This window comes from Heterocephalus glaber, unplaced genomic scaffold (assembly GCF_053883595.1).
Source record: "Heterocephalus glaber isolate CG9 unplaced genomic scaffold, H.glaber_assembly_v1.0 deba00000347, whole genome shotgun sequence".
NCBI classification, from domain to species: domain Eukaryota; kingdom Metazoa; phylum Chordata; class Mammalia; order Rodentia; family Bathyergidae; genus Heterocephalus; species Heterocephalus glaber.
Window position 1 is genome coordinate 49,249,936 of NW_028258143.1, and position 12,885 is coordinate 49,262,820.

At 40.1% G+C, this 12,885-nt stretch overlaps 1 protein-coding gene across 2 annotated transcripts in view; it reads right to left on the bottom strand.

The window, feature by feature from the left end:
• Lrp2 (LDL receptor related protein 2) overlaps positions 1-12,885 on the bottom strand; it is a 189,226-nt gene that overhangs the window by 74,692 nt on the left and 101,649 nt on the right. For both annotated transcript variants that reach the window (XM_013076946.3, XM_004857623.4), the window contains exons 32-35: positions 10,087-10,253; positions 8,974-9,117; positions 4,436-4,545; positions 1,631-1,808 (exon numbers count right to left, since the gene is read on the bottom strand). In XM_013076946.3, the coding sequence (XP_012932400.1) occupies positions 1,631-1,808; positions 4,436-4,545; positions 8,974-9,117; positions 10,087-10,253 (599 nt within the window). The remainder of the gene's footprint in view (positions 1-1,630; positions 1,809-4,435; positions 4,546-8,973; positions 9,118-10,086; positions 10,254-12,885) is intronic.

Below are 12,885 nucleotides of genomic sequence, written 5' to 3' on the forward strand. Positions count from 1 at the left end.
CTGCGGCTATAACATCTCCACCAACAATTTCTGTAATATGGACAGGAAACATGCCCTCCCAGAATCACAAGGCTAGATGGGAGCCGAGAACAGTGCTGTTGTTAGAACAGGTGACAAGCCTTAGACTGGTTTTGGTAAACCAGAAAGATCTCTCAAGAATGAAGTTCCTAAGGGGAAATGACAAGTAGTATACGTAGCTGGTTTAATTTTATTCCAAAACCCTCCTTCAAGTGCTTTCTGCATGCCAGCATCTAAAATGGTTATTAGCAAGAAGGACAAATGTGGTCTGGCTCACTGACTAATGGACAAGCAATCAGTAGTTTTTTAACAGGGGCTATGCTCCAGAAACTGAAGTTCCAGGAGGCCAGAGCACAGGAAGCACGAGCCTCGGAGCTGCAGATCACCACTCAGCTGGCATGCTGCAAGGTGCTCCTCCAGGCCAGGGATCTCAGCTGAGCTGTAGTCAAACTTGGTGATGGTAGTTTTATGAAGACAGCACACCTCCCACATGAAAACTGGGCTCAGTCCAAAAGGAAGTTGCTCAGAATGGTGAAGGAGGCAGGAAAAGGCTGGACATAGAGGGAGAGGCTGAGAACGACCGGCAGGACTTTGTGTTGACTAAATAAGGAGAGTGAAAAAATGTGAGGGCATTTGCCCGGAGAAAGGATGGACAGTCACACCTCTTAACAATCTCACTGGTTCAGCGGGGCAGAGCAGTTGCACAGCAGGAAGGGGGAGCTGTTGAGCCCTGTACGGCATGTGCTTTGTTTGTACAGCACCCCATCTTTGTCTGCAAAGTGCTCTCACACACATCACTAGTTCTTTTTAATCCTCAAAGCTCATCACTGTTTTAAGTTCATATTAGAAGGGAAGTTAGTATTTGTTGAACCAATAATGAAATGAAAGCCAAACCTATCACACAGTATTATGTAGAGCATCAGTGTCAAAGATCTGTAATCATGGTTTAATTCAACATTCAAAGGAATATTTTATCGATCCATAATTATTAGTACTCCCTATGTGCCCTCCCTTGGCTCAACTGAAGATGGCAGCAAAGATCAAATACATTCTATTTTGGTGAAATGTTAGTCTCTGCCCTTTTTTCTGCAGAATATAATAAACTTAATCGTGGAGTTTTAAGATTTCCAGTAAAGGAAATTTCACATGTGCATTAACAAGTTTTGGACACTGGAAAAGAATATGTAGCTATGAGAGGATGCTGAGCCCAGAAGCTTGCTCAGTCTCTGTCTCTACCTATCTATCCATCTACTCTCTGCAACTAGAGGATCTAGAGTATTCAAAAAGAAATGCATTGAAATAACTGAAACAGAAAATAAATGTCTCTGAAAGGCCAAGTAAGTAATGACAAATGTAATTAATTTACCCTGATGAAAAACAAAGGTTGAGTGGAAAAACATAATGAAAAATCATTCCATACGAACTATGTACATACTATAAACAACTGGACTTCGACTAGAGTAAGATTTGTCCAAGAAAGAAAAACTATGTGAGGAAGGACAATAAAACACTGGTAAAAGTTGCCAAATGTTATTGTATAAGAACCTCTGCCAGACAACTGGGAACATTCAGCTACTTAAGGTGTGAAGTGAAGCCCAAAGGCTGTCCATACCACTCCTCTGCTGGTGACTGCCCAGTAGAGTTTCTGCTCCTTGATGTCAAGGGTGACAACCTCCAGGTGGTCAAGGTTTCCAGTGAAGAGAATTTTTGAAGATGTGCCATCCATGTTAGCGCTTGCAATCTTGGCAGGAACTCCACTGTCCGTTCCTTGGTCTGACCAGTACAGTTTCCTACAACCATGAAAACACCAGCATTTAACAAAACAAAAGGTGGAATCGCATTTGCAACTTAAATATTTAATGAGAATACGTGTTTCTTGTCCTCAGGATGCTCTCCATCCACTGCAGGAGACTGAAGCATCAATTCCTTGTTCCATGGAGAAGTATGTAACTACAGCCCTGCCAATGTCTATATTTCCCAGTTAAATACCATTTAAAATGGTGAGCTTGTAACAACCAAAGAGCCCACATCAATCATTAATCAATAATCACTTCAAGGAATCCCAAATTATCCAGTATGTTGGGAAGGCCAAAGGCAATATAAAGAGTGCTAGGTACCTCTCTGCTCACTTACCAGACTTCCTATTGAATTCTTCAAATCACCATCTACCACAAGATCAGCTAATTTCTCAAATAAGCTGATTTTCGAGATGAAAAATTTTAAGAATTAATGCAGAAAATAAGAATTAATGAGTTAACACTTTTCTGAAAGCACGAAATCCACTAGTATACCGATATCAGGAGGCACACATGCCTTTTCTGACTTTTTATTTTACAGAGATACCAATGACCTCCACTCAATTTGTACATACACATGAATCATAATCACCATGCAGCATTACCAAGTTCATGATATATGAAAATTCATTAAAATATTGAAAGCGCTGCTGTCCATTTCCACTGATGACACAATTTTTAGACTTGAATGCAAGTTTCAATTTCTTTTTGCCTCACCTCCTATGGTTTTTCTGGGGGGGAGATTGTTTTCTTCTGGTTTTGTTTTGTGTTTGTTTGTTTGTTTGTTTGTTTTGGCATACTAGGGATTGAACCTGAGGCCCAGGACCCTCGCATTGAGCTTTATCCTAGCCCTTTTCTTAATTCTGATTGTCTGAGAGAGTGCCTCACTAAGTTGCTAAGTTGCCCAGGCTGGACTCAAACTTGTGATCCTCCTGCTTCTGCTTCCCACAGCACTGGGACTACCTGCATGCATCACCACCTGGCTTACCTTGCTAACTCTTTAGTTTGGGCTATTTTTTTTTCCATTGCAGGCTACTAAGTTTACTGGGCATAGCACAAAACTCTTGTGAATTCTGAATTTGCTACATATTTCAGCTACCTAGTCTTAGCTGAGGATTGTCATCCCCAGATGACTTTATATATCATGGTTCTCATATTGGTTTTTCAAATCATTCCTATTCTTCATAAATTTCTAATTCCTTCCCCACTCTCAATCGATTATTTCCTTATTATTGAACTTCAATCTGCTCCTAAAAATATGCTCAGGTTTCTCTAGTCCAAAAAATAGTTTCCCAGGTTCCACCACCTGCCTCGCAAGCGCAAGGTCCCGAGTTCGATCCCAGTACCAAAAATAATAATAATAATAACTGTTTCCCATTACATTTGACCTGTAAGTTTATCCTTCTCTAATTTTTAATACAAAACTTTTTAAAAAGAATAGTCTAACCCTAAACTTACTTTCATACTTTAACTTCTTTGTATCACAATTCAGCCTCTTCCATCATACATCAGCAAACATTCTACAATTGTAGAGTTCCTCAACCTTTTGTTAGAGATCATCCATGGAGATGTTATGTAGCAGCTGATCCAGTAACATTAACCCCAACTTTCTCAAGATTTTTATATCCACAAAGTCTCTGTCCTGTTTCTCCTCTCAACTCTTTTGACAGAACTCAAAGCCCTTCTACTTGCCTACCAACCCAACTGGGCTACTCCCAGCTACCTGAACACTCTCTCTTTTCTGCCGCATTGCTCCTGACTTTAATTCATCATATCATGAGAGATAGCTTCAAAACTAGCTCTACCTACTGAAACTCTATGTATGCATTAAGATCTAGCCCAAACAACCAATCAGTATTTATACACAGGCCTTATCTTCCTAGGATAATGGAAAATCAGGACACACCAGCAAACACAAGATAGAAGTTTTGCTTCTGGAAGCCTTTAAGAATTAGATTTGGTTTGCACATAATCTTTATTTGAACCACAGCACTAATACAAATTACTTCTTCAGTTCCCATCCAGGCCTATGAACATGATGACTTTCAAAAAGAAAGCCAAAATCCACTTGGAATGAGAGAGCCATCTCTTTTTTAAAAAAATCAATGCTCGTATTTTACAATTTATTATTCAGTAGAGCAACAAAATGAGTAACTGATTAAACTGACCCAAGCACTGCAGCCTCTATTTAGCTATTAGAACCATTTTCTCCTGGATTCCCTGCCCTTGCCCTCCCTCCACTCTTTCTAAAATACAGATACTGTTCTATCACTCTCTTCTTTAAAATTCCCTATTGGTTCCTTATACTCATAAGGGTAAAGCTCACCTTCATGGCATGGTATGAAAGGCTCCCAGGCTGTCTGCAAGTGACTTTCGTTGCTGCATCTCCCATGTGATCAGCTGCCCCCTACTCTATGCCCCTGGTTTCACCCTTCCCAACTAATTTGAAGAACATAGAAGAAAATGCAAATTGTATCTTTCACATCAAAAGCCATCCCTCTTCCTCACTGAGATCTATACTTTTCAAATGCTGAGAAAATCAGAAAATATCCTGAGCTTGAAATCTGATCAGACAGTGGCCTGAACAGGAAAGGTGCAGTCGGGGGCTCAGGAACACTCACCCGCGTGCAGGATCAACAGCTATGCCAACTGGAAAACCAACTCCAAGGTCTGTGCCATCGTTGGTAATCAGTGTTTTTCTGTACCTGGTTTCTCCCCGGAGCGTCAACACCTATAGCACAAAATATCACTTATTAGAACTGAGTTTCACTCAGCTGAAATGAAAGAGAACTTACACAATAAATGCTAACATATGATTAGGATGAATGAGGCAGAGTTGCTTGAGATGCAGGTAACTTCTAATGGCATTTCAGGGCCCTGGGGAATCAGCTCAACAGAAAATAAGAATTTTAAAAATCACCTCCCAAATTTCTATTTTCAATTCACCAAAAATTTCAGGGAAAGGAATTTAGATGATAAGAACAAAGATTCCAAGGAATAAACATACAGAACCACTTCCTGGAGAAAGTGCAAGGAGAAAAGGCTGAGAGAAAACCCTAGCAGACAAATAGGTGTCCACAGCTCTCCTGTCCCCACTGACTGGGCCATGCACACAATGGCAGTCACCATAAACACAGTTGAGCCAAACAATCCAACTGCACCCAGAGTTAAGTAAACTCTGTTTAGAGTTAACAGGCTGAGTTTAAAAACATGAATTCAAATCTCTGCCTGTTCCTGGGGATTTAGCTCAGTGGTGCCACCACCTGCCTTGAAAGCACAAGGTCCTGAGTTCGATTCCAGTATCAAAAAGAAAAGTACAATAAACAATGTGTGTAAATATCGAAGTTTCTCTGGTGTGAAAAACTGAAAGTGTAAATAAGAATCAAAAGGTATAATGGGTACTGTGAAATAGGAAGAAAAGGTCCAAAGGGGAAGGGGAAATGGGAGGGGTTGAGGGAATGGAATTAATATGAGAAAAGGAAAAAATGGAAACAAAGTCTTTTTAAACAGGGAGGGGTGGACGGGTTGAAGGGAGGGCAGAGGAAGGGGGAAAAATAAGAACCAAGATAAAAGTACAAACTCCCAATGATGAATGTCATATTGTATACCTAAAATGTACCAATAAAATTTTTTTAAATACAATGAACACTGAAATGTATTTAACTTATTAGAGCAAATGATACATTGCCAAGAACAAGATGTGTGTTCAAAGAGAAGGGGACTGTTTCCAGTATTTTGAGGGGGATTAATGTGTCCCTGCAGTGTGATGTTTTCTATAACAAATGTTTTGATCTCAGCATTCACCATAGTTGATGGTCTCTCTCATTAATCCTCACAGAGTTCTGATGGTAGAAACCATCACTGTGATCACAGTATGGATGAATAAAAAGAGGCCTAGAGGGGGTTAGTGATTTTCCTAAATTTTACCCATTTTTAATTATTATTGTTGTAATCAGTGTTAACAAGATGTAATAAAAATGTGGAATAAGCTGGGCATGGTGACACACATCCAGGAGACTGAGACAGGAGGTTTACAAGTGACTTAGTGAGACCCTGCCTCAAAATAAAACATTTTTAGAAAGACTGAGGATATAGCTCAGTATGAAAGCCTTGAGTTCAATCCCCAGTACTACAACAACAGAGACAACAAAGTGGATTATCAGGGACCTGGAAGTCTGTTCAAGAGTGAAGCTACTGTAATATGCACCTGAGACAATCAGAGAAGCACTCACAAGAAATTTTAAAATGCCTGCTAATTTACATGAAAGTTTTTCTATGAAATTGTTTTTCAGGCCAAATATATTATTTATGTGCTAATGTTTGTTTCTCTCTCTCAACACACACCACACACACACCTTTCTCCCCGCCCCTTTTTTCCTTCCCCCTCCCTCCCTCTCCTATCTCATTTCTTTGACTCCTGCTTAGGCTTAGATACTTTTTCTCTTTTCAATTTGCCTCTGTCGCCAGGCATGGTGGTGCACACCTGTATTCACAACACTCTGGAGGCTGGCACAGGAGGACTGCCATGAGTTCAAGGCCAGCCTGGGCTACATAGTGACTTCAAGGCCAGCATAAACTACACGGTGAGACCCTGTCTCAAAAAAAAAAAAAAAAAAAAAAAAAAGCCTGTCTGCTACAATCTCTGCCCTCTTCCTAAGGATCTCTTTGGTTCACATTTAAATTCCTCTCTTTGTTTTGTGAACTATATCAAGCTCTCTCACACAGTGGTTCTGCAGGCTTCATGGTTCAGCTAAAACACTTTGTTTAGCAAATAAGCACACAGCTACCCCTAGTGGAAAGCAATTTCTTGAATTTCCTCTTCTGTTTTCAAGTGGAGTTAATATGAATTATCCAGACTCCAGTATTATTTAGAAATACAGTAAGTGGACACTATTCCTGTTTTCTTAATTAACCCAAAATTTACTTGGAAGAATTGTTTAAATTTATATTATCTAAGAGAAAAACCAATAAAAACATTAAAAGGATCATTATTTCTGGGGATTTAGCTCAGTGGTTTCACCACCTGCTGCGCAAGCGTAAGGACCTGAGTTCGATCTCTGGTACCAAAAAAAAAGTATCCTTACTCTCCTAAGTCTTTTATGGATATTCTAACTCCACTGAGAAGCTGAGGAAAACAGCCTTTGTATCTTGGGGCTGTCCGGCTTTAGGCAGCACTCTTCCTTACTGAGCCATCAGCCTCGCTGTACAAATGAGGAAGCAGAGGCTCAGAAGTTAGGTCATTTGCCCAAGGTAAAGCAGCCGAGAGTGGAGGAAAGCCAGTGCTGTACCCAGCCATAAAATGCATTTCCACTTCAGGGCCTTTATCCTTTACCTTGCTTGTCTCTTCCCTGTTTCTTCATTTGGCAGAAATACATACAACTAACTGGTCACCATTCAGGACTTAACTCTCAGGGGCAGGCCGACAGAAAGCCTACTGCTCTCTTTCTCTTCACTTTTGCCTCTGCCTCCCAGTCTAGCACTTTATATTCACTCCTCTAGGCACACTTATTTCCTGGAAGCACAGATGTGTCTGTCTCTCAGATGTGTGAGCTGCTTAAAATGTTATATTCACTGGACTACTCAGGACCAGCCATGGGCCTGATCCATAGAAAACATTCACCAGTGCTTGTGGAATGACTTAATAAAATGAGCAAGCTAATGGACTGGAAAAACCCAGGTCTTTGGACTTCAAGTTAAATTACCTTTCCCATGTACCACACTGCACAAACTTTAGGCAAAGTGGCTTTACCAATACACACTCGCAAGCTCAGTTACTCCCAACAGGGTGCCTTCTCATTGTTCCTAACACTGATGGAAAAAACTTCTTCCCTGCTTTTGGAAAACAAGAATATCCCCATTTGCCAAGCCAAAGAGAGAGACAGAATGAGAGTGTATTAATTGTCATTTGGGACTAAGACTGCTTTGCACTGGGTGGCATCTTGGAGGACATGAGTTTAGCATTGAGGATCTTAGGCAGTATGTTTTTTCTATGTTTTGATGAGAAGATGATAGGTTTAGTGTAAATTATGAAAAATAACTTTCACCACTGACAATGGGGGTTCAAAAGGTCTGAACTGGGAGGGTTATAGTTTATGACAATTCAAAGACAGATCAGTGCCCCAGAATCAGGGCAGTGAAGCTGACTATTCAAGCCAACTTCTTGACTTCTACAGGGCTCAATTTCATATATAAAAAAATATCCAGCTTGAACCAAATGATTCTCCAAGTTTCCCTGGTTCACACCCAATGATTCAACCTGGTTTGAGATATACTGTAAATTTCCCTCTCATTGTGAATGCTATGCTACATGCCTGCCCTTGGAGGATTAAATGCAAGGGCATCTAGGGGAAACTCTGTGAACTATGAAGCACTATTTCAGCAGAAGCTCCTCCCCAAGTATGCTCCAATTTGTCACCAGGCCGGTGTGCACCTTCCTCATCCCCAACACCTATTTCCCAAGTGCCCACTCAGCAGTGGACTGTCACTGTGCAGGGTCCGGCTCACTGTCCTTTTCAACCACCCCCCCCAACCCTAGGAAGTTCTGCTTCCAAAATTACAAGTTAATAATCCTATAATGCAGAACACCAATACTAGTCCAGTTACCTTGGATTTACTTCATCCCATCTAGAATTTCTTCTGGGAATTAAAGTAAAAAGAACACTTATCTCAAAAAGGGCAGTACCAAAGGAATTAGAATCAAGTTTCTCCTTTCTATTTCATTGTCAGAAAAACTGTATTGAAGTCACAGATTTCCATCTAAGAACAGGAGCAGCCTATAAATCTGGAGAACTGAAAAAGTACTGAAGATTAGATGACAAAAATAGTGAAAATTTCCTGCCTACTAGAACTTTCCCTGTTTTGGTGAATTTCTTACACAATTTTCATTTATTTTTCATATATCATTTTGTAAATTAACTAATACTCTTATAGGAACATGTTAGTATTGATAGAAGGAAACAAGAGAAGACAGTAAGAAGTCCCAATAATGTATTTTTACACTGTCTTTCCTCCTTAGCTTCAGAGATTGTGATAGTTTATACTAATATATTTTCCCATTTGCCTCTTTAAGAGTAATTTCAAAATCCTTGAGAACTTTTCCTGGAATAAATTTTATATGAACCTGAAACCAGGGTTTGTATAATTGTTATGGCACCATTACCTCAATGGAATGGCTTGCAGGAGTGATGTAATACATGTTCCTTGATATCCAGTCGAAGGCCAGACCCACAGATGATCCCAACAGGGACAGAGGAGCAAACACTGTCCTGTTGGTGCCATCTGTCTTTACCCTGTGAATTTCACCCTGGGAAAAAAGACAAGGGGTGAGTGGTCTGAGGCAGAACTATGCATCTACACAGCAGCCCTACCTTCCCTGTGGCCATGAGCAACTATGTTTCCTTAACACATCTCATATGCATAGGAAAAGCAGGCAAAGGTCCAGTACTGTGGGTCAGGTTCACTGTGCATAGTGCCAGTGCCAGCAACCTTTTCAAAACCCGGATTTGAAGCATGTCACAGGAATACATGCTTACCAGTCAGGCCATCTCTGCTACTGTGTACAGATATTTCCTAACAACCATAGGTCCAGAGTCAGTAGAAAAAAGTCACAGCTGTGGATCAGAGGCCAGGAGCACATTTTACATAAGGGAGACAAACATCAGACACAAGATCTTTCCTTGCTTCCTCCTCTCTATTCACCCTGCCTTTTCCCCATCCTTGCAGGTTGCTTCCAGGAAGAGTGGGGAAAGTGTAGCCTGTAGGAGGAAACTGCAGGACTGCTCATTCTTGCCCTGGAAGCAAAGATTCAGATGGAAGGCCCCAACTGCCCCATGGAAGGCTTTCCTGCAATTCCCACAGGGAACTACCACTTCTGCCTATTACGATTGGTTTTCCATTAGCCTAGTACCTTCTCCGGGCTTACAACTCCTCTGAAGCAAGCTTTGTGACCACTGCTCTCTGGCCTGTGTTCTGAACTTAGAAGCAGGTAGTTAGCTCAGTGCAGAACAAATTGCAGGCATGTAACAAAAATTTGAATGAACAAATAATACCAATAGCCTACATTTCTTTTATTAAAGAGGTTTTTTTTAAATCTTTACTCCAAATCAAGTTCACATTTACATCCCTGGCTAAATCAAAAACCTTAATGATAAATTCAATTCCTCTGGGCCATTTCTCTCTAATCCAGCTAACAGAAAGTAATCTTACAAGAAGGCATCAATCTACACAGGCTCTTCCAGACCATTACGTACGTTGAATGACATTCAACACTTACTGGATTCTCAACCCAATAGATGAATTGCTCCGCATCATCAAATTCAACATCAAAGCCATTCTGTATGCCTGCTATGGGTACCATAGCATCATTGCTTTTCACTTCAGGATCAAGGGAGATTCCAAAAATTACATGCATTCTTACACTCATTAAGAAAGGCTGATCACCTGTGGAAACAGCAGAATATCAGTCAAAATTATATCACACCACTTCCAGATATTTAGAGTCAGGAAAGACAATGGGTTATTACCATGATAAGAGGTAAAATGCAACTGCAGCATTACCTACAATGCACAGCACATACTTCATCACATAATTACTGGCTTTCCATGGGGGCAGTCGGTCGCTGGGTCAAAAGACCTCCGTCTCCACATACAATGCTATCTGCATCTTTCCAGGGAGGATGAGTATTTACCTTACTGAAGAGGTAAATTCCTTACTTAAATTCATTAATTCCTTACTTTCACTGAAAATTATCAGCATTTGATAAACTTTGCAGTTATAAAGTTCTTCCATTTCTATACCTGCACAAACCTCACCATCGCTGGACAACTCAGGGAGAAAGTTTTAGATGAGAAAAAGTCAAAGAGAATTTTTAGACTATTCTCAGTAAATGGCATGCTTTTAAGCATGTTCAAAAAATCAGTCACGACAAAGTGTTGCCTATTATTTATTAGAGACTTTCAATTTACAATTTCATCCGTTGTTATTTGTCCAATATATGTCTTCCTTGCTAAATTCTAAGTCCCAAAGGGCAGTGATGGTGCCTGACTTGCTTATTACTGTCCCCAGAGACTGCTAAAGATCTTGGCAAAATAGTTGCCCAATAGATATTTGGGGTCAAGAATGACCACATAGCTGAATAAATGGATGGATGCATAAGTGGATATATAAACAGTGTCATCAAAAATTCTCACAACACTCCTATTTCACTTAGCCTGCTTCACAGATAATAAAAGTTGTCCAAAGATAATTTAATCTATATCCTAACAGCCATCATATCATCAAAAAAGTCTAAGCTAGGGCCAGGGATTTAGCTCAGTGGTTCAGCCGCCTGCCCCGCAAGCCCAAGGACCTGAGTTCAATACCCGGTACCAAAAAAACAACAAAAACAAAAAAGTCTAAACTAACAAAATCCAAGAATGGCATTTTATTTCAAAATCTTCTCTAAGGAAAGAAAAACTTTTGAATGTAAGTTTTGTGTTGTTAAGATATATATGTAAGAGATATTAAGTATTGAAATAATGTAAAAAATGATTAATCGCACAACTCTTTTGAGCTAAATGATTTTTTAGTTCTTTTGATAATATGGAAATCTTTATATGTTTTAGTAGGATTATTTTGACACTTTTTCTTCTTTTTATATCTCATTAACTTTTCCTTGTCCTTACCATTTTTATTACTGAGAAATAACAATTATTAGCCTAGCACAAATTTAAATTTAATTTAAACTTTGCAGCTTTAATGCATTATATTTCCCAAAGTACACCACTATAGCAGTTAGTCTTCCACAGCAAGCCTGCAAGGTTGTCTTTAGCTGGGAAAGATGAGACTTGCAGGAGCTATGGCACTGCTGCAGGGAACAATGCAATAGGAGGTGGACCATTAACTCCTGAGCACTTGCTCTCAACTGCTCCACACAGTCCACATTGGTCACGGGCTTCTTCTGAACAACTGCCATCGCCACAGTAATTCCGCCCGATTTCCTGAGAATGTGTGACATGTAGCATGCATCGGGTAAATATTACTTGATTTAATTCATCTTCCTGAACCTTCATAATCCTATTTGGTATATAGTTAACAATTTCAAATTAGGAACAAAAAAATTAACCAAGGTCATATACCAGGTCTCTTGGGCTCCAAAATCTAGGATTTCATCACTACTCTGCAAAAAGTGCAGGCCAAGTACTACATACTGAACATCACATCACCACACATTTTGTTGAGCTTAATTGCAGCAATGAAAAATGACAGCTGTAAGTCTCAGATGTCTCATGAAATTATGAGCTGATTTTAATTATATGATTAAATGTTATAAATGCTCTTTGGTTCAGTAAAAATAAAAAATATTTCTCAATTTTAGACAATTTAAAATCATTCAAAACCTGATACTGCTGCTTTTTTTTTGATGGGCAATCTTCCTTTTGCTTAACTGGAGTAATTCTCAACCAAAGCAGTGTTTAGAGCCTACAAGATTTGGCATTTCTCCTCCACCAAATCTGCACCTTCCTGACTCTTCCCCTATGCACCACCTAGTGTTGGTCCTTCCTTGCCTGTCTCTTCTTCCTGGGGATGTACCCCAGGCCCTGTATCTGCCATAGTGGAGGAAGTTTACCCCAGTGAGCTCCTGCAGGCAATGAGCCAGAAAGTGGGATCATCATTTAAAGCTGCACTGGCTGAAAGAGTGGGAGCCATGCTAAAGGATGATGGCAGAAGTGACCAGTGAGATCACAAGTGGCATGGAGAGGAAAGGGGACATGAAAAGTACTCTATGGGAAGGAGGAAAGATGTGCTTTTTATGACACTACACACCTAAAGAGCAAAGGGATGAAAAACCCAGGATCAGGGAAGGAGCAAAAAATAATATTGGAAAGCTTGTCATTCCCTCAACATACACTGAGAGCCACTGTGTGTCACCAACAATAAGCACATGGGCACAAATTAGCCAGAGGGTTTACTTCAAGGAACTTAGCACCTATGGCTCAAAAGACCAGGTATGTGGGTGCTTAGAATTCACTGTGATAAAGGCTTGAAGGAAGAACAGATAACGTAGCTGTCCTCAGTCACTGTGTCGGGGTT